Here is a 27898-nt window from a genome sequence, read left to right on the forward strand (position 1 = left end):
CAGTTGCTTTCTGAATGTTTCCATGGATCATAAGTCCAATGGAGAGAGTTCCAAAGCATAGTCTCCTTCAGTAGCTGCGTTTCCATCTAAAAGGTGATGCGAATCTTTAGAAAGTTCGCAAAAAAGCAATTCGAATTAGGTGCGTTTCCATCAAGTGGTTGAAGCGGAATAGGGTGATGACATTGCACGTTGATGTCGGCAGGGTTGCTATGGCAGGTCGTTATGCGGAAATCAGAGAGCCTGTCAGTCCTGTGTGTTCAAAGTTCGCTACGTCACAGCTGTTTCGAAAAGTGTGTTTCCATCTCCCATTTGCGAATTTACTCTCTTTCGCATTTCTCAAAAACCACCTCAAGCGAGCGGATAAACCTTTTTTGCGAATCAGAGGATTTTTTATGCGAATTTTGGTGTTTCCATCACCGTTTACTGATTCGATACTTCAAAGTTCGCATAAAATCAGGGGGATGGAAACGCACCTATTGTGAGTCTGGAGTAAAGAACCACCAGCAACCCTGATCAGACAACCTCAAATTCTTACTGGAATATCGAGGGTGCAGTGGGTCTTTAATGTGGGCAGGTGCCTGACCGATGGAGAGGCTCCTGACATCATTTTTTCTTCAAACCTATGGCATCATGATCTAACTTGACCGATTAAATTTTTTCTTAGCTTGGATGTTCCATAGAACGATGTATAAAAATAAAATCCAACTTGTGTATCTGATCCACTACACAGTCAGCCAGTCAGTCTGTCGGTCAGTCAGCCAGTCTCACCATGCCGGTGTGTTCTCTTCTAGGGGACTGGTCGAGAGGACTGGACGCCATTTTCCGGCATGGGGTCTTTTCGTCATACGGCCGCCTTCTGAAAGGAAAGGGTTCAAAGTGGAAGGTTAGACATAGATTGAGAAGGAAAGAAAGGGGGGGGGTCATGGTGAGAGAGAGAGAGAGAGAGAGAGAGAGAGAGAGAGAGAGAGAGAGAGAGAGAGAGAGAGAGAGAGAGAGAGAGAGAGAGAGAGAGAGAGAGAGAGAGAGAGAGAGAGAGAGTTTTGACTGCAGTCCGTGCTCACAGACATGTTTGCGTTTCTCCTCTGTGTGTATTCATGGATGTACGAGTGCAGCAAGCTTGCCCTGGGCAACACACGCACATTCCACCAGGCAACCCTTTTCTTGCTTTCACTTGGGCACTTCGTCCTGTCCGTACGATGATTAACCTGTTTCATTTCGTCTGAGTCTCCATACGCCATGCTCGGCATTCCCGCCCCCCCACTGGTCCCCTACTGGAGGGGGCTCTGCTCTGTCTCAACAACTCAGTGAATGTACACACACACAAGCATGGGCATGTGCACACACACACACATAAGGGCATGCGCACACACACACAAATCCATAGACGCACGCACACACACACATGTATGCTGGCACACGCCGTCGTCCCCTCATTCGTGAGGACTTAAGGCAGTTGTTTCCTCTTAATGTTGATCTTGAGATCAACATTACGTTGAGAGGTTAAAAATACGTCAAACAAACGAAAGAGACATCATCGGGTGGAGACATCGAAGATTCGAAACCCTTCTTCACATCCATCTCCCCTGCCCAATCTAATTTTGGGATCCATCCAGAGAATGTGTGTCAAGGTTGGCAGTGTGCTAATGCTAAGTAGCGCATCGTGAATCACGCATCGTGAAGCAACTAGTTCCTTTGGTTTCATCCTAATACATACCACCTAAAGCAATACAATCTATTTTCCTGAGCTCGGAGTGGAATGTATAGATAAAATGAGGAAATGAGGAAACAATTTACCAACTCTTTCTCTTCACAATGGCTTCAGGATACCAATGAAATCTTTATAATTAATGGTCCATATATATGTATACTGGGAATGTATAAACAAATGACAAATGATATTGTAATTTTATAATATATTATCTATATATGTAAATAAGCAGAAAGGGGCGGAGCTCCTTTCAAGAGGAAACGTGCAGCATCACTATGCAAAGTATCACCATGTAAAATGATCAAATACTGTATATTTTAATATCATAACCTTTTAACATGACATTTGCTTCCAATGTGCCACTTCTCGGGAAGGCCACTGGGAGATATCCAGCCCACGACCAAACTTACTTGGAATAAGGACCAAACTGAAACTCTATTACATTATATAGGTCAAAGTCACAACAGTGCCAGCGACCGGCTGGGTATTCGCAACAGTGGAGAGAGGGCCGTGATCGTGGGTCTGAGTACAACTGTTGTCAGGGGGAGACAAAGAGTATCAATGTTGGATTTGGTTTGTTGTTGATGAGGCAAGTTTGCATTCCATACATGCAACATTCTACACGTCCTTCCATCATTCCTGTGTTCATGCCGACTCTTTCCACTTTGAGGGTAAGTTGTTATATTAACATGCACATGCCTACACACACACTCTCATGCATGTATACTCAAGACAGCCGTGAAACCTGCACGATGTGAGAGCAAAGCAGTGCAATCTAGGGCCTCAAAGTCAACAGGTGGATGGAGATAATTGAATCAGATGTGTGGGCCCAGAGATCAAAGAGGTGGCAATCTACAGCTACAGCTACACACACGCGCGCACGCACACCCTCACAGAAAACACACGCATACGAACACACACACACCACACACACACACACACACACACACAAAGAGAAGCACACACACACATAAGAAGCCATGGCAGCCTTGCTTAGATTAGAGCAGCCTGACACTTGCAGCAGCAGTCTGACCTCCAGGTGCAGGGCCACGGGGAGGGGGGCTCCAGGGGGGCCCTGCATGACAGAGACTCTGCACCCTCCAGTGGTGCAGTCTGACCCTGGGCCACAATCATCCATCCGCCCCACCCTCACCCACCCTCCTCCACAACACCCTATACAGCTGGATGCCAGACAGGTACAGGACCACTCATTCTGGTTGAGAAACATAGAAGGATTTTATATTTTTTTGAATAATGGTTGATGGTTGGGAATACAGAGTCTTTCATACAGAGTGTGTGTGTGAGTGGAGAGAGGAGAGAGAGAGAGAGAGAGAGAGAGAGAGAGAGAGAGAGAGAGAGAGAGAGAGACGAGAGAGGCAGAGAGAGAGTTAGAGAGAGGAGGAGAGAGAGAGAGAGAGACAGAGAGAGAGGGAGAGGGAGAGAGAGTAGAGAGAGCTGGTGAGAGAGGTGAGATGAGAGTAGAGAGAGTGAGAGAGAGGAGAGAGAGAGAGATTGGAGCGTGAGTGTGTGTTGTTGTGTGTTGTGTGTGTGGTGTGTGTGTGTGTGTGTGTTGTTTGTCTTGGAAAAGGAACCTGTGTAGTACCAAAAGGCAAAAAACAAAAAAAATCCACGCAGAGGGAGAGAAATAAAGCCAGAGCCAAACACAGTCTTTGTAGTCGGCGTCTGAAAGCACTCAGTAATCTTTAGCAGTGAACCTGACCCCATGCTGATTAGCCAGTCAACACACACGGTTTACATCAAGAACACTCCCTCTCTCACTCCCTTTCTTCCTTACCCCCCCCCCCCCCCCCCCCCCACCCCCTCCTTCCCCAGCCTCTCTCAGCCTCATAATCACTCCCTGTAGCCTACTCACATAACACTCAAAAACAGAGGCATACAGTACATACCATCCCCCCCCCCACATGCACATTCCCCTGACTGACCACACATACACACACACACACACACACACACACACACACACAACACACACACACACACACACACACACACACACACACACACACACACACACACACACACACACACACACACACACACACACACACACACACACACATTACCCCCTCCCCTCCTCGGAGTCCTGTGCATCGAAACGGCAACAAACATGTGTCTACGTGGTAGCTATGTTTGACGGCGGAGATGCACACAATTCGTATTAATCAGGGGGAGGCGTGTCGGTATGAGGGTACATACACACCCAAGAGGTTCAGTCCAACCCCCCCCCCCCCCCACACACACACACACCATGTGGAGCTATATGCACTTTTCCCCACAGTGTTGCTCTTGTTGGAATCCCTGGTCTGGCTTGGTGGGTGTCGCCATCTAGTGGCTAAATGTGTAACTGCAGTCCAAGCAGCAGATACTACTCACTCAAGTGCGCATTGGAGCTAATGAGGGCCAGACCTCCCGTAACCCACCCCAAGACCCAATGCAGCCCCCTCCCCTGTCTACTCAACCTAAGCCAATCTTAACATCAAAACCTTTGCCCTCAGATCTCTGCACTTGATTTACGGACTAGAACAATGTTCCACAAGCTCAAAGACGCAGCCTTCTCATCACCTGACTAATGGCGAGAGAGGGCGAAAGAGAGAGAGGGCAAAAGAGAAAGAGAGAGAGAGAGAGAGAGAGAGATCAAACAGTGTCGGATCACAGGGAGAAGGAGCCCGTCGAGATGCCTGACGTTTAATCTCGTCTAAATGAGAGAGACACATGAAAGGAGGCCTGCAAGCCACCGGCTAATTTACTCCATCAGGACGTGGGCCCTGTGATGCGAGAGTTGGTCTTTTCATGGTCTTATCCCAATCAAGGCGCACCACGACATGATTGTTGCTCAACGGCCTGCACACAGACAAACCAATAAGACCTCTAACAGTTGTTGAAGTCTGAGATGTGCATGTTATTGCATGTGGAAAACATATGGTTACGGGCTTGAAGTCAATCACTCGTCAAGAAAGTAGAAATATACATATCACGTACAAACCCTACGCAGTGTCAACAATATCTCTTTTGTTACTGTTATATAACAATTTCAAAGCGAAAATGGTTCATATACATTATATGAAGTATGTATCAATGATAATTGGACATGGCCTGCAGGGGTATGGAGTTTGCAACCACAGTAGATTATAAGGCAGTGTTTTAAGCACATTTCCTGCCTTTCCTCTATTCATTAAGACCAATGAATGTTTCAAGCTAGTGAGGTCTAAGTGGTCTCTCCTCCTTCTAATTGGCACCTAAATCCGGGAGCCATTACTAATGATGTCACTTGGTTAACTGTAGTAGTCAGACTGGATCTCATTATGTAAATGTTCATTTATTTTGTATGTATTAATTTGAACAGAATTCAATGACTACAATATATTTTCCATGTAACCCTAATATAATATAACAGCTAATGGGAGATCAAGATCATAACGTAATAACATTTATTCATATTAGGCGACATTGAAAAGATAGAATCTACATAATGTAAACGCATTTGCAAAAACTAATGGAACATAGCACAGCATAGGAATAGAAATATTCAATTCAAACCTCACATTTTTTCAAAAGTTTCAATTTACCAAATTCTACATTGTAGTAAGTGATATCTTAGTCCATCAATATGGCAAGAGGTTGATGACTTTAAAGTTTAAGCTGTAAACTCTAAAACAAGTCAAGTCCCGAATAAAAAAACAAAATGACAAAAACAGACCATACACTTGAGGAGCCAGTGAACCCAAAACCATTTTTTTTTGTCATTTAAAAAAATGACAATGTTTTTTTAAATGACAGGTAGTCATTGACAGGTAGTCATTTGTCTTATATGATCATAAACATAGTAATCTATGCCAGTTTTTCACTGTTACTGAAATAAGTCGTGAATGTAAAGAAAAAATGCGTTCCGGACACATACATACAACATCGCTTATAATAACATTCATAACAGTAACACGATCTGCACTAAAAGAGTGTCATGAAGTTGGGTCAAAATGGGTCATAACCTTAGGGATAACACACCATCTCTTTCCTAAAACTCTCCAAAAACACATTTGTTTAAATCTCATGGTGTTCGAATTCCATCTGAAACAGTGGGTTCACAGTAAGGCTGGGGGCAAACGATTATTTATCAAACGATTAATCGGGCGATTATTTTATCGATTAGTCGACTAATCTAATGACCAATTGGACGTTTTTTTTTTTTTTTTCTGTTGCTCGATTAATAAAAAACATAATGTATCTCAAATAAATACCAAAAAATTGTTAATAATATACTTTATTTAATACGGAACCCGTAAAGGCACATGAAAAAAATGTGTGCGCATACTCTCTTGCGCTCCTCCTCCAACTACGAGATGGTTAGTTACATCTTTCCTGCTGTCGGCTCCCAGACCGAGGAGCACAGGTGATACGTTCCCTCCAGGTCCGATGCGCTCTCGGGGGCATGAGTCATGACCCTTCACTTTGACCGACAGTGAGTCTGCTTATAGGTCGGAATATGATGGAATGAAGCGGCCACCGATTCTTGACAGGCTGGGTATTTTATTCTTACACACAACCGGACTCGTTCATGACTTCACTAGACTGACACGCACGCTATCGCTCGCTCTCCTCGCTCGTCCACCTACTCGCTGACGACACACACGTGCTCCAACATTGCTGTCGTGCTCTTGTGATATGCCAACTCCATTTGGCAAAGAGTGCAAATCACAACACCTTTCCGTTTAGGACTTAACTTGAAGTATTTCCATACCTTTGATGATTTCGTGCGCCTTTTTCCTTTATTGTGACTTTCGTCCATTTCTCCGTCGAAAATCGTCGACGGAGAAATTTGACGTAGACAAATTTTTTACGTCGACACGTCGACGTCATCGACGCATCGCTACAGCTCTAGTTCACAGGCTCTTTTGTGGGGTTTTCTATCAGTGTGTGCATATGTTTAATGAAGGTTTAACTGACGGTGTTTCACATACATAGACCAATGTGTGGCGCAGCGCCACAGATCAACACAGAGCGCCACAAATTGATTCTGCTTCTTTCTTTTCTGTGAGATTTTTAAATATAAATATCGTTCCGTTCATTCATCTCCTCATAGCACTCTTTCTCCCTGACATTGTCGTTCACAAACGCATACGCACACGAACACGAACACGCACACACAGACACAAGTGCGCATTCATGCCGGTGGTGCGCGGGTACACTTATAAACTCTATGGGCGGTAAAAAAAAAAGTTTATTCTTTGATGCATTGCAATTCTGTGTTGAACGATTCCGTCTCGATTCAGATAAGTTCATCAGAATAAAAAATAAATAAATTGTTTGCCCCCTGCAACATTATGTTCGACAGAGAGGGATCATTTGAGTATTTTTTTAATTATTTAATTTATCTTCAATGTGCATTTGCCAATCTGATTTGTCTGGACGCGATTGCGATTCAGCCTACACATAGCATGCACGCAAACTCACAGCCAGACACAAGAACAACGAACAAGTTCTTATTCTTATATTTGACTAAGAGCAGCTTTTTCTTTAATGACATAGAAAAGAATGATTAGAAAGAAAAGAAAACTAAATCTGTTTATTTTTTAACTACTTCCATAGTGTGTTGTAATGCAAGCTGCATTGATTATTGCATTGTTCATAGTCATATTTGTGACAAAAGCTTTTTCTCTAATGAAATATTAGGTAAGGTAAAATTAATCTGTTGATTTCTTTAATGATCATCACAAAAGTAGGAAGCGATTAGCAAACTCTGAGTAGCAAATTCAAATGTAAATCCATTTTTTTGGAAATCCCGCATTGAAATGTGCATAAAAAAATAAATTGCTTTGAGATGCATCAATAATCGTTTTAGAATCGAATCGTTGACCTCTGAATCTGAATCAAATCTATTCGTGAGGTGCCAAGAGATTTCCACCCCTATTATAAACAGCAGATTCGCCCGCTCCTCCTCTCAACGCGCCTATCAAAGGAAAACCCGAAGCAGCAGTATTTTTGGCACAGAGAAGACGGTCGGCGACCGTTTTACCAAAGTTTAGTTTAAGACTGATGCGTCAAGACTTATGCACAGGGGGCCGGTATGGGCTGAAACCCCCGGCAAGAAAAAAGGGTCCCACTCCGCCTCACGCACCACACATTGCTTTCTGTCTGTGGGATGCACTGACTGAGGTACCTGGAGTGAGAGGCAGAGGTGGGGGAGGAAGACCTCCTGGTCCTGTCGGATCCATGGTGGCCGAGCTCTCCTGCCACCCAATCAGGAAGCGGTGCCACTTCCTGTACCGCTGGCCCGCTGGCGCCCAGGGGCTCGTCAAAGTAGATCGCCTGTACGTACCGGGACAGGAAGTCAGGAACACATCAGGTATGAGTCCTGGTTCATTTGCCATTTCATCATTTAGTTGATGTTTGTATTCAAAGGAATGTATTTAGAACCAGCTCTTTCCGTCTATCTGTCTATCTATTTAAGATAATCTGCATGTGTGCTGACATGTGTCATTTGTATACCAAAAATTAATTTCCACACCGTGCCCCTTTCATTCTAGGTCATCCTCGTTTCCTTTGTTATTGGGTTTCAGTGTCGTTGTCTGTATTCATTTCACTAAAACGTTTTTACTTGATAAATTAGGCATAAAGGCCTGGGGTCTCATTTATAAAACTGTGCGTGGGATCGCTACCAAAAGTGTACGAACGCCCAAAAGCCAAGTTTTGCGAGCGCCAAAAAATATTCAGATTTATAAAACCCTGTGTACGCACACCGTACGCAATCTTTTCTTTATAAATCACAGACTGCCTACAAGTGTGCGCAGCTGAATCAGCTTCACGTTCCGCCCTGTACACGCCCCTTTTTAACCATAAATGGTCAATGCAAATGACCTCATGAATTCGATCTGCATATAAAACAGACTCAGATGCAAGTATTATGTCTTGTCGGAAACAATGGCAGAAGTACTGGAGGACTAGGAAAGCAAAAAAGCGAAATTTCACGGAGGTTGAAGTGGAGACACTTGTGGGTGAGATGGAGGCCCGAAAAGTAGTTTTGTTCGGCGATTTGTTCTGATTTGTCATGAAAAGCATCAAGAGTAACGGACAACGATTGTGATGAGGAGTGTGGCTTGGTTTTCCACACTTGGGATTTAATTGACATTTGATTATGTTTTTACAGTGTCACACAAAAATATTATGTTATTGACACAAGTTGGACAGATGCTTTATTCCATGCAGTCACGCTGTCAGTGGACAGTATGGAGTGACGGGATTAAATATAGAGATTTTTTTTTTTATTTCTATTCTAAGGAGATGTTTCTGGAGTTATAACTGAGAAATAACGCAGTTGACTTAAATTATTCTGATTACATAGATTTAACGCATGATACGGGTTGAAATAAAATTTATGAAGGGCGATGATAAAACATAATCGTTCTTCTCACTACAATTCTTCCGTCTGACTTCAGTTCACCACCACACCATCTGTGTCGCCAACTCTCCTTTTCCTCCAAACCATGCGTACGCATGGGTCAGAGTTTGCTTAGGGCTGCGCACATTCTCCCATCAAGTTGGTTTTTTATAGATCACAACCTTGGCGTGGAAAGTCACGTACGCCAATTTCAGCTCCGTTTTGTGCGTACGCAACGGTTATAAATGAGACCCCAGGGCATTTTAATCCACCAGAAGAGAGTATGTATAAGTGGCCAAATCTTATGTTATTACAATATATTATACATGTTCGGTCACATACATATAGATCATATAAATCATATAGAATCAATAACAATATAACTTGGTTGGCGAGCGTTACCATGTAAGTTGGTAGAGTCTTCAGGCAGCCCTGATCCGGCTTGACAGTAAAAGGGGCATCCAGGACTCCTCTTCTGAGCATGTGCAGAAGCAGGCGAGCGTACATGTTGCGATTCTTCAGCCCAACTGGTCCTGAGCCACACATGGTCGGGTCACAAAGCTTCCTGATCCACATGGCGCACCGTTGGCGCTCTGGCTCAGAGGGGCAAGGAGACGCTTTGTTGAAGTTTGTTGAAGGAGGGTAACAATGTCACACTTTTACACTGTTCATGTTTCTAAGTAGGGCTGTCACTGCTGATACTGGAGTAGAAGTTAGAGTCAATAAATTATATGGAAAGTAGGATCCATTCTCTTAGGACTGCAACTCTGTATGGCCAATCAATCAGACTAATAAATTGATTAATACATTTAAAGCGTTTATATATTCATTAAAAATTGGGCATAAACTAATCATCCATCAGAAAAAAGCTATTAACATTCTGTTTTTTACATATAAAACAGCTCTGATCGACAGGTGATGAGTGGACAAAATAACATACAAAAGGGGAAATGAAATATAGAAATAATAACTCAATAACAAATTGGCACACACAAACCACCATAGCAAGATTGGATAAAAAATGTAAATAATAGAACTGATGGTTACCATGAGTAATGAAATGCATTTTTAAAGCTTATTGACACCGGAGGTGGATAATGGATATAACATACACAAATTAAAATTAAGTACATGAAGTCATCGACCAGCTGGGTCATTTTACCTGTTCTGTTGGGGTGCTTCAGGACATATGGCTTCATGTCTGACAAGTAACGGTCGAAGTCTGCGTCCAGTCGCTCGGGAGTGTCATCGTGCAGACTCATGGTGCCTTCTGCACTAATGGACTTGAGGAATATGGTAAATATGTTTCAATGAAAAATTATAAATGTCCATACTGTGCCATTTAGTTTCACATAAGTATTTGGTCCCATTTTTTTAATTCTGAAAGTTTCAAGTGTGCAAACTGCATTCAATTTCTTCCGCAAGAAAATCATCTATATTAATATTGAAGTTTTGTTTTAGGAAGGTAACTGTTAACTGGGTTGGTATTGCATATTCTGTTTCTGCTGTGAGATAGCCTAGTTACAGCAGCCTTATAAGTGCAGAGGGTCTTGCATTACTATTTTCTATAACTGTAGTTTTACGAAGATGGATATCGTACATTCGGGTCACTCGGGTGATACAGCCATAGTTTATTTAAGCAAAATATAGAACGGTGAAATTATTAACTTATGCCATAGAAATGTCTAAGCAACAAAAACACTGCAACAACAAACCCCCACTAGCTATCATGATGTTGACTACCTGAATAACGCCAAACACGCTAGTCTAAGGTTGTGTTCTAAGCTAACCAATATGCGAAAAGTATCACTATTGCTGCCTGTTTGCTACATAAAAATGGTGTGGCCGAAAACTGTAAAGATACAACATTTGGTTTGTTTTTACCTTAAAATAGGCACTGATTTGGCCGCTCAAAGTGATTCAAACTCCACAACAACTTCCTACCCTGGGCCACATCCGGTTTCCGTGAAGGAAGGGAAACAGAAGCAGCGTCCCTCCGTTGCTAAAGCAACCGTGCAGCACGCAATGCAACAGCAGATGAGATGAGTAGTACTCTAATAAGCTGTCTGAAATGTATGGACGATTTGTCACCACCCCACACATTCAACATTTCAAATGGATCTGAGGGTTGAAGGTTACTGATGCATCTTCGGAAGTAGTAGTAAAAAACAACGATATTGTAATTAAATTCCCATCGATTTTCCATGTGGATCTTTCATTATGCTCTCGTCGGGCTTGGTCTCTCTTCCTCGCTATGAGTTTCTGACTCGGCCTCAGTGGCCGATGGATCCAGAGAGGAGTATTCTCTGAAAAGACTGCTAAGAACTACTTGCAACATTCTACCATAACAACGATTGACGATTGATTGATGTGTTATAAAGTGTGTGTTATTTAAGTGTTTATTTGACACCTTTGTCTCATAATTGGTATCAAGTTAATTGTTTAGTCGTAAAAACAACTGTGTCCATTAGTGAAGTTATTATGATGATAACAGATTTCTTACTGGCATGTTAGCTAACTCAATAGCTATTTAAACGGGCCTTAAATGTCTAATCTTACCACTATTGTTGGTATATATTTAGGCTATGTGAATGTGTGTATTTCTGCCGATTGATACATTCTGATACAATCTGTTCTCCAGCTCCATTCAGTTTGCATATCATTGTGGTCCAATAGTAGGCTTATTGGTCAGTTATTTGTTATCTGCTGTTTTCCTTTATTAGCTGCCTGCTACCAGACCAGCTATCCTTCATCACATGCATTATTTACGCAAATATTGTGTGGGTCAGGGTGTAAGTTTCCAGGCAGGTAGGAAGTAATTTACAGGCTTCGTTTTAAAGTAAAATAAACTACTATATTGTTCTATACTTTACGGCCCCATATTAAGGCCCCATATTAACTTATTGTCATTCAATTCCTCTACTGTTGTTGGCTCAGTCGCAATCGGGCTGCCTGGCATCCTTGTTTTGATGCATAAGATCAGAATGTTAAGTGGAATGATAAACCTCGGGAGGTATTCTACTTTCGCATATAGCTGTAATCTAAGTAATGTCCACGTGGGGGCGCCAACGCACAGGCCGTGTTGGCTGGCTGGAGTGATCCAGGAGGGTTCCAGGTTGACGTCACACACAGTCACGCACGCGTGAAAAAAGAGGCGCTCAGCTGTAGCCCTGGCAAAGAGCGAAGCGTGCGGTCCGGAGAGAGACGCTCCTCCAACAGTTGACAGCGGTGCGGACAGAGGGAGTACCCTGTGGTAGAGTAGTGGGGACAAGACACTTTGGGGCGGACGGTGTACTTTTTGTTCATAATGATGGCTGACCACCATTTGCACTATAGCGACTCAGCGGCGATCGGAAATCGATTTGCACGCAAAGGAGCTCTGCGCCAGAAAAACGTCCACGAAGTGAAAAACCACAAATTTACTGCGAGGTTTTTCAAGCAGCCGACCTTCTGCAGCCACTGCACGGACTTCATTTGGTAAGCGTTTCTTATGTGTACACACCCGTTCATTATAGATGTGAAAAGTGATGAGCAGCACAGCTCTTGGCAGCTCTGTTTGACCTGCTCCATATCAGCTCTCACCTTAAATTACTTTCACACCTGCTGTTTTTAATATCCAGCGGCAACTCCCAGTTTTGAGTGCCATGCTGACCAAGTTATTAGATAGTTTCGCCCCAAACACAAACGTAAATGCAATCAAGCGCATAGTTCACTACATGGGGGCGTTTGTTGTGGTTTTATTCTCATTACAGCAATTTACTCGAAATTAAATTGTAGATAGTAAAACATAATAATAGACACAATGTGCTATGTTTGATCGGCATCGCGTTGACGTTACGTTATGTGCTCTTATTTTGCAGGGGTTTTGGGAAACAAGGATTCCAGTGCCAAGGTAAACACATTTAGTAACCAACTTAACTTTTAATGTGATTTATACTTTATACTTCGAATTGATGCGAGAACACTTGAACTTATCGCACTACATAGCCTATTTTGCCATGGACTCGGACCGTCTGACTTTTGGCGAACAGCGTAGGCCTATTTCATTTGGTGGTGCTCAAGACTAATTTGGCGTGGCTCCGAAAAGGCCAACAGCAAACAAACTCAATTAGCGGAATTGCCGGTGCCTGAAATGAGGCTATTCTTGCTGTGCTGCACAAATGTACAACGGATGTCGTGAGACTCGTGACAGCGTTAGGCAGCGGGCAGACACAATACTCATGCTTGGGTAGCTGACTACCTCTGCCATACTTTGTTGAAAATACCCTAATTACCCTGTTATCCAAAGCACTTTACAGTGAATAAAGACACATGCCTTTAAAGAGCAGGTAGGGATCAGCCATTGCTCAAGCATGCTTACAGGTAGGCCGTGGACATTAAAGGCACCCAGTGCAACTTTATGTAAACATTCAATGAAAAATAAACATTCCATTTCTAGTCTTTTTTACACGTAGTAAGTTTCAATAACTCCATACCATTACATATCGACATTCAAGGTGCAAAGATGAGACGTCGTTGTATGGTGAGAACTGATAGAAAATCGTAAACAACAACAATCGCCGGTGGGGAGAAGCCATTTTTCCATTGACTGGAAGCCTGCTTTATTTATTGTAGGTTACAAAAAATAAAGAAAATGGCGGCATTGTTGTTGTTATCGATTTTGTATCAGTTCTCACCACACAACGACGTCTCATCTGTGCTGCTTAAATGTCGGTATGTAATGGTATGGAGTTATTGAAACTTACTACGTGTAAAAAAGACTAGAAATTGAATGTTTATTTTTAAGCCTCGAAAGTTGCACTGGGTGCCTTTAAGGGGAGGAAACCCAGTACCTTTAGTCAGAAATTTGTAATGCTGCTTGAGTTGCTTAAAGGTGCAATGACATATTTTGTGTGTTTTAAAGAAGGAGGTATCCAAAGGGTGTGCTCACTCTCTTTAGAGAAAGCCTGATATATGCAGGTGCAATACTGATCCACTTCGGAAAGGGTTAATCGAGCATACGTAGATGATATCAAAAGACAACCTTCTTTCAGTTAGAGCCTTTATTTATGTTATTAAGCCTTTTACAAACACTCCCTCTCCCTCTCTCTCTTTCTCTCTCTCTCTCTCTCTCTCTCTCTCTCTCTCTCTCTCTCTCTCTCTCTCTCTCTCTCTCTCTCTCTCTCTCTCTCTCTCTCTCTCTCTCTCTCTCTTCCCTCTCTCGCTCTTCCCTCACCTCCTCTCCTCCTCCTCCTCTCTCCTCCTCCTCTCTCCTCCCTATACTGTAACAGAACACAGCATAAGAGATCCAAGAGCATACAGTAATAAAGTAAAGAATAATAGTTATTAACAGTTATACCACCTGGATGTTTAAAATATAGTTAAATGGCTCACTATTATGTCGTAGGGATCAGGAATTGTGTGTGTGTGTGTGTGTGTGTGTGTGTGTGTGTGTGTGTGTGTGTGTGTGTGTGTGTGTGTGTGTGTGTGTGTGTGTGTGTGTGTGTGTGTGTGTGTGTGTGTGTGTGTGTGTGTGTGTGTGTGTGTGGTTTTTTTTCACTTGTGTATCCAGTGTGGTGCGTCCCCGGGTGTGTGTATGAGCGCTGATTACTCATTCTTCATCAAACAAAGAATGTGAATGCTTAATGGTTTGAGTTTAAAGTTAAACAATGCTGTAATGCTCGTAATGTTTTCGTCAAATTGGGGTGAAACTCAAAATGCTGTTGAACAGCAACAGAGAGACTGCTCTGTATGCCTTCTCATGGAGCATTCAAACTGTGTCTGTCTGCCCCCTAGAGTCAGCCATGTGCACACAAGCCCATGCTTTTATGTTCAACATGAATATGTGATCGTGTTATTGGATCTCTGCGTATTAAGTCAAATTCACCAAGGGGGAAGGACTTTAGGCTTGCATCGTGTAAGCTAGTGAAGAGACATTCTAACAATGTGATATTACATTCTTAAAGGGGACCTATTATGCTTTTTCGACTTTTATGACCTATAAACGTTGTTATAATGATTGATAGTCATGTTTAACCATACTAAAGTGTCAAATAATGACGTACATGCGTTTCGACGTATTCCCTGCTGACAGTCTGGGGTGGCTGTGCAAAGCGCTAAACACTCGGGACAACGTTTGCGATTCACTTGTTCACATTTCCGGGAAATCATCTACGTAGAGGCACTCCTGCCGCGCTCCCATATGCCTGGTCAAATCTGCCCGCCCGCGCGGAGTTGGGTTGGCAGGAGGGGGGCGAGGGGGCGGAGAAGGACGAAACCGAGCGTTGACAGAATGCTGAAAGCGCCCAGATGAGAGGAAGAGTTTCCCGAAAATCTACATCGTTTTTTGTGTATGGTTAAACATGACTATCAATCATTATAACAACGTTTATAGGTCATAAAAGTCGGAAAGCATAATAGGTCCCCTTTAAGATGACTCAAACTAAAGTCTATATCAGTCCAATAAGAACTATCAAAACCCATACCATATAAAAGGCATGCGGTGTACGGCAGAGGTAAATAGTATGCATGACTACAACTATTATACTATCACTGCTATAACTACTACTACTTCTTCTAATAGGGGCTACTACATGATCGTGACAAATGTGATAATAGCAATTATTTTTCCTGATATTGTGATTGTCATTATTCATTGCGTATAGTATTGAAGTTAAATTCTGAGGCCCCTACTGAATACAAAAAACAATGACAAAGCAATTTCTGAGTTGTATCAGTATGTATTTTTAATTTTTGTTGCAACTTTCATGCACCAAAAAGGCAAAATCGTGTTTTGATTACATTGCAATTAATTGTGCAGCTCTAAATCTTCTACTACTAAAGTATTACTTACTTACGTTGTTGAATTGTTGGTAATGAGTCCTTTGCATGGTAGACTTAAGTTCACGACGATAGCCCAATTAACCTAAATGGATTAGTGCTTGACGTAAACGGGGGCTGAAAATGAGAATACACCCCCAGGTCCAGTTAATGGTTAAGCAAGCATGCTCCATCTCCTTGTTGAGCATATACCTCCGCAGACCTGCATGAGGGCAGGCTGCACAACCCCAAGAAGGGCTCCAGCACTGGGGAGGTTCTGTAGCTCTGTGTGGGACAGGCTGAGACAGCAACCTACAACCACTCAACGTTGCGCCCGCACCTTTTTAGCCTCTGGGAGAATGGCTGCTCTTTCTCTTCGTCTTTAACACTCTTTATCTTCCTCTCCTTTTGCATCATGGATAATGGACCAATACACATATGCACATCAATATTTTACATGGGACAAATGTATATTTTTTGATTAATTTAGTTTATAAATGATTGCTTACATACAAAATCCTGAGGTCTTTACCTATGGTTGCTCTGGGAATGTATAAACTCCACTGCACTGGTATTTAGTAAAAAAAAATCTAACTCTAGCCTGGGATATTTCCTCCATGGCCGTTTGGTTGTCTTCATCTCTTGTTCTGCTGAAACCTCTTGAGTTCGTAGGAAGTTCCAAGACCGCGTGACCGAGAGGAATGAGTCAGGAGCTGTGTCTGGAGCCATGACCATGCAGAAGAGTCCGTGGTTGTGGACACATTCATGCTGTCATGCCTTCCTATCAATAAAGCCACATGAACTGGTGGTGAACAAATCATCTAGCTTTGCTGTAGAATCCATTTCATAGCAGATGAAATGCCATTTTGTATGCCACACGGTGTTCTGCTGTCTTTAAACCAAGCGCTGGTATATTACTAGGACATTTAGCGATTGATTGGGATTTTCAGGCATCGTATTGTTACGAGATACACAGTATAGCTCATGGACACACACACACACACACACACACACACAAACACAAACACTAAAACACACACACACACAAAAGCAAACACTAACTTAAACACTCAATCTCACACACACATGGAAGCCCGTCATTTGTCCTGTGGGCGTCTACGGGATGAGTAAGCGTGTGTGTGTGTGTGCGTGTGTGTGTGTGTGTGTGTGTGTGTGTGTGTGTGTGTGTGTGTGTGTGTGTGTGTGTGTGTGTGTGTGTGTGCGTGTGCGTGTGCGTGTGTGTGTGTGCATGTGTGTTTGTGGGTGCATGTGTGTGTGCCTGGTTTGTCGGAGCATAGCCCGGATCACATGCAGTCACAGTTTACAAGGCTGATCTGTATGCCGCCTTCACTACACAGTGGGGGCAAGTAGCGGGGGCGTGGGGGCCTCGTCTCTAACTCATCCCCATCATCCTGAACCTCAACCTTGGCTGCGGACCGTCTGGCGAACAAACCCAGGACACCATCTGGGGAGCAGGGAGCCTTGAGCTCAGAGGAGCACCACACAGCGTCTGGACGGCAGCTGACGAAGGGGCTTTCGGGAAGAAAGAAATAATGGAAGAAAGAACAGAAAGAAAGAAAGACAGCCAGCCAGAGAAGAAGAAGGCAAAACGCTGAAGTTAAATACATTAGAGGAGCCTCAGCCAACTGGCCGGCGCTGACACTGAATGGGGTGAACGTGAAGGAGAGAGGGAGCGAGGGGAGAGAGAGCGAGAGAAAGAGGGTGAGAGAGATGGAGAGAGTCGGTGAGGTTCAGCAGCACGTTGAGGTTCAGCACCATCTCCTGCCAAAGTGTCTCCTCTGAGCGACTGAGTGCAGGTGGAGATAAAGCAAAACATTCAGCACACATGAAAGGGAGCTGTGTCGAGTAGCCAGCCACGGATGTTAAGTCTGGGAAATGAGCGATTATAAACTCAGCAGCAACTGTTGACGTTAAGCATTCGGATAGGGTTTTTGCCGAGCAGTAATCTGTGTCACCTTTCGCTTTGGTTCTCCGATAACTTTACCCCCGATGAATATGTGACAATTAGAACAAAATGTAAAACATTTTATTTTATTTTGATTACATTTGCACACATTTGTTGTGTAACTGCTCTCAGGAGAGTAGATATACATATCTCTGTGTATAGGTCGTAATCTCAGTGAGGCTTGTGTTATATAATACTACAGTTACAAAGCTGCTTAGCACTAGCGACCCCTGATCCCATGGCGTTCATACCCTTCGCCACCTCTGGCAGGCTGTGCTATGATCCAACTCGCCCCACGCCTTTCCCATCCTGAGCCGTCTGCCAATAGGATCCATGTCATCATCTGCACAGATGAAGAGAGAGAGCGGGGTGATGAGTTAGATGGATGGATCTGGGTGGTTTGTTTTTGATGCGGAGTGACAGAGGCCTCTTTTGGGTTATCGTCATGAGCCCAACGTCGTCCGCTCCTAGAACAACGGACGGGCCAACACAGACCACGCCGGGCATTTAGCATGGAGCAGCAGAAGTGTGGGGGATGGGTGTCGGAATGCCAGAGCGAATGCTGTGTAGGCCAACTCAAAACCAAGAAACAGCAAAGAAACGTGCCGCAGGCACGACGATGGATGCTTGGCTACTCTTGGCTACCCTTTGATATACTTGACAGGGTATGTGTTGAAAGGTCGCAGCTCTGTCGGCATTGAGGTGCTTTCTTTGTTTTTACAGTGAATGTGGAAACTGCATTCATATTCGCTTCTATCCATTCATGAACACTTGGTGATCGATAGCTGTGATGGGCGCTTGATCATCATGATAGATGACTCACAACATAATCGTGACTACGCACACCCTCTCCTCTTTGGCTCTCTCTCTCTCTGTCTCTCACATACTTAATCTCGCTCACACTCTTTCTCTGGCCACATCCACACGTTTCACACCAATATGTTGACGCTGCTCCAGATTTTTAGAACCCCTCAAAACGTTTGTTGACCCCATGTTAGTTTGAAAACTCTGGGATTTCGTCTGTAAGGTCGAAAACCCAGGTCTTTGATAATAAAGACAATCTCCTTCCTGTTAACACTGGCGTCTGCATGCCAAGGGCACATGAATGTACAGGTAACGTGTGTATTCGGGCGTGTACTAAACCATCTGAACGAATCGTAGTAGCAGGCTGACGACCTCTCCTGTATATTCTATGGAGCTTGTTGCTCGTGAAGTGCTGCCTTCCACCCTGGCTCCATCACCATTCGAGGTCTAGTTGTCAAACACCATTGTTTCTGTTGTTGCCTTGCCATCCTAAATATACATAGATATATCTATATCTATGTATATCAAAACATAGAACACGTCTACCTTGTGTTGTTTTGGTTTGAGAATTGCATTTCAGCCAGTGGATGTGACAACGGAAACACAGGCTCTCTTAAGAATATATACCCTTGTGTATATGCCAGGCTGAGGCGAAGCTCGGCTCTTGAGAGGTTGTCTAGAGAGGACTACACACACACGGCCAACAAGGCAGGGCTCCGCTTCTCTGGAGTTTGGTGGCAGGGGCGCAACTGCCTACTTTCTGGGGGGCATGCAGACACATAGCAGGCGAAGAGTATGCAGTCGATCACTCGAGTCAACACACTTCTCCAGTGTGCCTTTTCAGCGGCCATGGCCCTCTGCAATTCGCTATCAATAGTTTTACCTAGTCGTAAGCGGGATGCCAATTCTTTCCACATCAGATAAACATGTATGTGATAACCACTAGTTTTTCATGGAGCTTCAGTATTTTTGACAGACACTGCCAGTTATTATACCCCACCACAAGGCGTGTGTCAGCAACTTTAGCTTCACCAAAAAGCTTACATGCAAAACAATAGACTCTGTTAGAACTTTTGGAGTACAGTAACCAATCCCGCTCCACTTTCTCTCCATTTGACAGTACAGGAAAACAGTATGCTTTGGCAAAACACCTTTTACTCTTATCTGATCTTGGATATGGCCCATCAGGACATTTCTGTGGGCCATTCTTAACCATGTACTGCCTCAATGAGTCCCCCATTTCGTGTGGTGAAGGCCATTCAGATGGATCTTCTGAGTTGCCCCTTGCCCCAGCCCTCTCCTCTGCACCTCTCTGTTCCTGTGTAATTTACACATCTTTCTAATATTTTTTTTCAATATAAATAATATTTAGAAATGAATCACTTGGTATCAAGTGGCTGTTCCTACACTTCCACCTAATATTAGACCAACCTGTCGCCTGTCTGTCCTGATTCTTACTCTCTCTTCTTCTCTGCTTTCTCTCCCTCCTCACACCTGAATGATATGAACTTTGTGTTTAGGAGGTTTAAAATATACAGCAGTCAAACCACATAAAAAAACAGATTTTTTAATTTGAAATGATATCCTTATTGGATACATACTATATGAATATGTTGGACTCAAAACCAAACAAAAAAACAAAGAGTTAAAAAATTTAATAATTTTTAATTATTACACGGCTCTTCTCAATGCCGTGTAATGGTCCGTTCACTTGCATGGGCCTTCATAACTTCCGGCGGTGTCCTGTTCGCCCTCTCTGGGCTTTATTTTCCCGCGTTCTATACATTTTTCCTTTACCTATGTAGACTAATAGACGCCACATTCTAATCATCATACTTTTAAGCATGGGAAAATTACATTTTTGTATCAACTTCAAAACTCTGTTTTTACTGGGTCTATTTACATGAAACAAAGACTGGCATAGAGATTGGCATTTTTCTTGTCATGATATGTTATATTTTAGGCTCAATTCTGATCAGTACTCAGTTCCAAGACAACAGTAACCTGTCGTTTTACTAGTAGTAGATTAAGCTAACTTGAATATTGACAAGCCTCCTCTTGATACACTGACATAAAAAATACTGTCTTTCAACCACTTTGAAAAGCTTTCTTTCATCCCTGCGCACTCTTTCTCCTTCCCAATCTTTCTTTTTCCATTTTCTGACCCCGAGAGCTTTCTTCTTTCCATATTGAGGTATCAGATGACAATACGTTTCCAATGAAAACACTCTGGTGCTCGCCTCCAGTGCGTGCTCGAGGCGCCCCTTTGCGCCGCATATAGTGCATAGACACTTTTTGTGCCACTGTGTGGTGGTATACAGCGAGCAACTCCTCGTTCTCCTCCACATCCTTGATTTGTTTTTAGACAGTGTCTGCTGCTGGGTATTTTGTGTTTAAGTGATAAGTGGCCTTGGTGCTGATTTATTTTGACCCAGACGGTTTTGGCGGGAAAAGGGAAGGAAGTGACGTCCAAGCATGCTGCCTGAGAGCTCTAGCAAAGAAGGGCTAGCTTTAGCCAGGTCATATTTGAGATTTGAATTATGTATTTTGTTCTTATTATTAGATCGAGTATGTTCACACTCCAGTGCTCTTATTGGGTGCGTGCAAGCAAGCTGCGGTTCATCAAGAGGTCAGCAATGAGAAGGAATTTCTGATTGCACATTCAAATCTAAACAATGAAACCAATCTGACCTCTGTACGTAGAAAATGCCGGTGTATTCCTTTAACAAACCTCAGCATTGAATATATTCAATATTGTATAATCCCATCATGGCCAAACATAATTCCCTCATAGCATAGGCAAACACAAGTGGTTTTCTTACTACTGGTTTATTGAAGACTTGTCTCTATCAGATCTACTGTTAAAACAGAACTCATAGTATTTTAAGGAAATATGGAAAACTTCTTAAAATAAAAACATTAGCATACACAGCATGTAGAATTACATTCACAAAAGTAAATACAGACAAAGAAAACACTAGCTAATTTACTGCATGCTACAAAGAGGGAATAATCCTTAATGACCCTATAATAATCCTGATAACCGTACACATGAGAGTGGTATTGTGACCAGCATGAAATCTTTTACCGGTGCATATACGATGTCCTTGCTTGCTCCTTGCTTTAGAATCATACTCACACAAGAGCACTTGATCTTCTTTGACTTCAAAATAATAGTAACTTAAATAAATTACAAAAACGCTACTTAAATGATCTCTCCGATTCTTATCAATTATGTATACAAAATAATGGCAACAATAACAACAAACATTGTGTGTAAATAATGTCTTGGGCGAAATATCTTTTTCAAAACTGTTCATGCAGCCGGATTGACACGATGAAGACCTTTTTGGCGATCCTCCATTTATTTTCTCATTTCAAACTTCATTAGAGCGATCTCCTAAATGTCAGCTAGCTTATTGTGGACTCCAGAAAGTTTCTGCCAGGGATCCTCATTAAAAACGGGCTCAGTGTGCGAGTGAGGAACCATGGAAAGTTTGGTGTGAAAAGAGTGTCAATGACTTTAAAACCCTCTCCAAACAGAGAGCCATTAATTAACAGTGGAGGCTTAGCCAGCCTGGGTAATTATGTGTAGTTGTGTCTTGGCTTGTCTCGGCAGTGTATTGGAAATGCCGCTCTCGCAATTTAATGTTGCTCTCGCAATTTAATGTCGCTCCCGCAATTGAATGTCACTCCCTTTCTCTCTCCTCCTCTTGTCTCTCCCCATCTTCTCTCTGATGCCTACCCACGCCTCTCTCCCTCTAACACTCTCTACTTAGTCTCTCTCTGTATGTTTCTCGCACACACACACATATACACAGTTACACTCACTCCAAGTCTCTCTCTATCACTGTCTCTCACACACTTTCTCTCTCACTCTATTTCTCAGTCTCCCTCTGTCTCTCTCTCGCACCTCTGTTACCACTGCCTCTATCTGACATACAAGGTCATTAGCATATTGCAATCATGGTTACTGCCCTATGAGCAACATGGGCCCTTTAAACGTCTGTGGGATCCCTCGACCATTACGTCTTCACTGCTACGTCCATACCGTATGTCACAAGCTTCTGTGCACCTCAGCCTTTATTCAATTGAATGGGCGCAGAGGGCTCTGTAATATAATAGTGTCATTGTTATGTATAGCATATGGACGTGGGTTATGTATCCTGATGTAATTTGTATGTATAATATATAGGACTTTATTTTTCCTCAGATATTGGTTATAACCTTGCAAGACCATGAAACCATGTTGTAGAGTCGGATTTAGTGAGTACTGATTAACGATTTACATCAAACAAACAACTTAAGCTGTATATAGACAGTTTAGAATCAAAACAATTGTTCAGCCACATATGTACAAATGTGTAGGAGGCTTCACATTAGTATGGGCTTATGGCAAGGTTTTCCTTTGTCTGTCTGAAGGAATTCTGAATATTGCTTTCTCTCTCTCTCCCTCCCTTTCTCTCTCTCTCTCTCTCTCTCTCTCTCTCTCTCTCTCTCTCTCTCTCTCCCTCACTATTCAAGGGCTTTGGTAAAATGTGAATCGTAAATTTACAAAAAGCTCAATAAGTCGGTGCGCCGCCCGGGATCACCATCTCCTTATCTCCCAGTTACCTGTGGGAGAGGAACACACAGGAAATGTCTTCTATGTCCGAATATGGTTTTCAAGTCATGGAGCCAGACAATTGGGGTTCATTTGGAGCTTGAGGGACGGTCAGACACAGTTTTCCGTCTGTCTCCATCTTGTACACACTTTGTTTCTCTATACTGAACGCTGGAGAGTTTGTGGGTGTGTGTGTGAGTAATCAAGTATGCGTAGGGAGAGGGGGGGGTTGTGGCAAATTCACACTTTTGAATTTGGTTGATGACGTCGATATGAAAGAAAAGCATGACGACTTGACTGTCTGTCGCATGCACACACACCCATACATGCACACATACCTGGAGCACCAGGGTTACCATGGTAACAGCGCCGGGGCCCACGCTTGGTCCGAGCTGAGTCAGATCGCCGCTAGCAACGCCCCTCCCCTCCCCACTGCCCCAAGACAAAAAGCATCCTGTCTTGTTTTGAAATAACCTCTAAATGATGATTCAACACTGTGCCAGAAGCTGTGTCATGGGAGTGTCTTCTGATTTGTATTGCTCCAAACGTACTCAAGGAACCTTCCCTATAGTCCCTCATTAATATATTTATAGAAAATATTCATGTTTACTGTAATGTGTTAAAGATATAACAATATAACTTAAAATGTAACAGGGACGACACGGTCTCCTATTGAAACAGACAGGACTAAAGTGTGAAGCACCTTACACTGACCAGACATCCAGCGGGCTCTCCTGTTTCAGGTTGATCATGTCCCTCATGTCTGGCTTTCATAACACCACGGACATGTGGTGACATTAGCCATGAAACAAAGCACTAACAAACACCAGGGGTCTTCCTGGAAAGCTGAGCATTAGTCAGCCCCAAGTGGGCAGCACGGTATCCTCCAGCAGCTCGTTCTTCAGCGCTCACGGACGGTGAATCGCTGCTCATGAAAAGGAGTGCCGTCTTCCTCGCCGTTCTCACCGGCAAGGAGAGAGAGGGAGAGAGGGAAATAGCGAGAGAGAGAGGGATGGTGTGAGAGAGGGAGAGAGAGGGGGGGAAAGAGCGAGAGTAAGGAGGGGGGGGGGGGGGAAGAGACGGGGAGGAAGAGAAAGGTAGAGAGAGAAAGAGAGACAGGGGGAACAGAACACCAGGGCGCATGATTGAGAGATGGATAGATTAGGTGAATCGGGAGAAAGATGTGTTTAAGAGTGTGTCTGTGGGATGTGTGTGCGTATGGCTGATTGGTTGTGCATAGATTTGTGAATGCCGATTTGTGTGCATCCATAAGGACTAGGAGCTTGAGCTTGACCTACGCTCCAGTGCAGACGAGGCTGTGATTACAATGTCGCCAGTTAATCTTCGTGGCATCAGTGGAAGCCGCAAAGATTTAATCTAAGTACAAGGGAACAGCAGCAGCGGAAGAGGAGGGTGAAGCGATCTCAAACGAACACCAAGTCTGACCCCTTTTGCTCCAGCACACTGACAACTGACCTCAAGTAACCATTATAATACACAGTCACACACGACATATAAAGAGCCGTTGCATCTACGTTAATTCTACGGCAATAGAATGGCAATCTGGAGAAACTAGCAGTCAGCTACATTTTGAAAGCATCCAACTGAAAGAAAATCCCATCCCTCCCTTGGCGCCTCCCTCCCAAGCCACTCCCCAAAAATACGTAACTAGCTTTCTAACCTCAGCAACAGGTCTACCTAACTTTGTTGAAGAATTCTGTCATGCACAAGGAGTGGATGGGTAGAGTGCGGAGCAGGTAGCAGGTCTACGTCGGTAGACAGACAGTCAAGCCATCAAATAATTTAATCAGGGACTGTTACATGATTCGACTGACTTATTGCAGGCCTGCTACAGCCACAGATAATGAAGTGTCTGCAAAGGTTCAGATCAACACAGTGGCCAGTGTATAAATACACTTATTAAAACCCTCTTCTGAATGCTTCATCCACTCTCGCAAATGAGTTTCTCTTCGGTAGAATCTCTCTGTAACCAAACAGGAAAAAAGGTGTAACTCTGCCCTGTGCAATTTTGGTTTCCGGCCAAGGCTCTGTGCCATCTAACCACAGCAGTTGTTCTCTAATGCAGTAGAAATGCTGGATCTGAGTTTAGTAAACTGTGTATCAATTTGTTCCTAAAACAGTGGGTTTAAGGGCATTTCTCTGTTTGCGAAGGTATACCCCCACAGTACATGGTTATACAGAAGCACAGACGAAGCAACAGCGTATGTCCTTTATTAGTATATGCTACACGTGAACATCCTAAGATGGCGCAATTTTAATTGGTTCGCTATCTCGGGATATTGGGCAATATCCCATGCTCGAGATCTCAAACTCGAGATATTGTCGTCTCGTCACACTAATAAAAACAAATTAACCGCTAATAAAAACAAATGAATCCTGGCAAATAGTGTTACCTTGTTTATTTTTTGGAGTGTTCACATGTAGTAGTATACTACTGCACCTGCATGTATACTACATGTTCACCTTCGGGAATAATTGTTAATTATTTATAGCCTTCCGGCGAGTTATTTTAACAGGGTCTAGCTGACTGGCCATGAATTCAAGTCATCCTACATGCGAGGGCTATACATTATGACCCAATTTTACTGGTACACCCAAATTATCGCCCAAACCAAGTGTTGCCATGCACACGCTGAATACATCCTGTGTTTCCTTTCTCTGATTTTTCTCTCGCCAACTCAGGAAGGGTGGGTTGATAAAATGTATGCCGTGTACAGTACTTGTGTGTGTGTGTGTGTGTGTGTGTGTGTGTGTTTGGGTGTGTACGTGTGTGTGTTTGTGTGTATTTCCAAGTATGTGTCTCTATGTTTTTCTGGGTATGTGTCCAACTGTGTTTCTAAGTATGTGTTTGTGTGTGTGTGTGTGTGTGTGTGTGTGTGTGTGTGTGTGTGTGTGTGTGTGTGTGTGTGTGTGTGTGTGTGTGTGTGTGTGTGTGTGTGTGTGTGTGTGTGTGTGTGTGTGTGTCTGTGTGTGTTTGTATGTGTCCCAGTAGTTTACGTCAGATGGAGAGAATATATTATTCCCAAGCGAGTGGGGGGGATCTGTTTATGAGTGCTCACATCTTTGCTGCATGCTGACCACTTCAGCCATGCTTAATGAATTGAACCAATGCAGCTCTCTCTCACACACACACATACACATACACACACACACACACACACACACACACACACACACACACACACACACACACACACACACACACACACACACACACACACACACATACAAACTCAAACACACACACAAACACTCTTGTCTTGACCCACATATTGCGTGCACAAAGGGTACACATATGGGATTTATTGGGGCTGTGAGTTTGAGTGATTAGGTTGCGTATATGCATAATGTCTGTGATTGTATTTGTTCATGTAGTATTTGTGTGCATAGTGTGTGTATCTGTATTGTGTTTGTGTGTGTGTATGTGTCGGTTTGTCTCAGTGAATTCCGAGTGTGTGTATGTGTGTGTGTGTGTGTGAGACGTCTATGGTACTATCTACATAGCAGTTAAAGGTCAAAAGGAAGGGAACGGAAAATTGATAGCATCTGGACAAGTGTCTGTGTGACAACAAATTATAAATCTGTTTTTGCGAAAAGGTTGTGGTAATATGGTAATTTGTTGTTGTGTACCTACTTTCAAGATCGCCATATCCGCACGGTGCAATCAATCGTTGTATAAATGTCATCGTAGCAGCCCTTTTGTTTGTGCGAAAAACTGACCTGTGAGTAAAACTGACCTGTTTCGTTAAAAAATAATAAAATATATATATATTATGACAAATTGGGGGAGGTTACTTGGTTGAGGAATATAAAAAACATGAAAGACATGAAGGTGTTCAAGAATGACGAAGACTTTGATAGATCCCAAAGCCAGGATGGACACTCGGGATTTCCCTTAAGCGTATGAATATTATTCAGCTATTTCTGTACAAGGACATGGGGAAATGGAAGGTGTGGTGAGTGGGAGAGAGACCGAGAAGGGTGTTAAAAGGAATTTGTGTACATGCGTGTGCGTGTGTGTTTGTCTGTGTGTGTGTGTGTGTGTGTGTGTGTGTGTGTGTGTGTGTGTGTGTGTGCGTGTGCGTGTGCGTGTGCGTGTGTGTGTGCGTGTGTGTGTGCCTGTGCTTCCACCCCAACGGTTCCTGTATTAAGAATAGTGTTTGTTATTGGGTGAGCATATGTTTGTGCTTGCATATGGTCATACCTACATGCTGTGTACGTGTGTGTGTGTGTGTGTGTGTGTGTGTGTGTGTGTGTTTTTGCGCGCGCATGCGTATGTCTATGTTGGAGGTCACACAGCAGAATAGATGGAGAGTCCTAGGTGTCACTGCCTCGCTTTCTGTGAGCGTCCATCTGTTCACATATCTCAACACACATTAAAACACAGAGGCTTTTTACCCTGTTTATCATGCAGTAAACAGAAAAAGCTTTCATTATACATAGGCCTAAATATTATTAATTTTTCTAATTTCTTTGTTTCAACATTTTGACATTTACATGATCATGTGTATAGCATACACAATTAGTTATACCGTGTTATTTTTCATACTTAAATCTATGAATCTCTATAGTTGAATATGTGTATGCTGGAACCAATGGTTAAGG

At 43.1% G+C, this 27898-nt stretch overlaps 2 protein-coding genes across 2 annotated transcripts in view; one reads left to right on the forward strand and one right to left on the reverse strand.

Moving 5' to 3' along the window:
- cep112 (centrosomal protein 112) overlaps positions 1-11076 on the reverse strand; it is a 107965-nt gene extending 96889 nt beyond the window's left edge. The window contains 5 exon segments of the mRNA XM_060042281.1: positions 769-856; positions 7884-8032; positions 9504-9694; positions 10264-10384; positions 10986-11076. Of these exon segments, the coding sequence (XP_059898264.1) occupies positions 769-856; positions 7884-8032; positions 9504-9694; positions 10264-10363 (528 nt within the window). The 5' untranslated portion in view covers positions 10364-10384; positions 10986-11076.
- Positions 11077-12250: 1174 nt separating this feature from the next.
- LOC132450419 (protein kinase C alpha type-like) overlaps positions 12251-27898 on the forward strand; it is a 75393-nt gene continuing 59745 nt past the window's right edge. The window contains exons 1-2 of the mRNA XM_060042539.1: positions 12251-12578; positions 12962-12993. Coding sequence (XP_059898522.1) covers positions 12409-12578; positions 12962-12993 — 202 coding nt within the window. The 5' untranslated portion in view covers positions 12251-12408. The remainder of the gene's footprint in view (positions 12579-12961; positions 12994-27898) is intronic.

The sequence above is a fragment of the Gadus macrocephalus genome, chromosome 2 (assembly GCF_031168955.1).
Source record: "Gadus macrocephalus chromosome 2, ASM3116895v1".
In the NCBI taxonomy this organism is placed as follows: domain Eukaryota; kingdom Metazoa; phylum Chordata; class Actinopteri; order Gadiformes; family Gadidae; genus Gadus; species Gadus macrocephalus.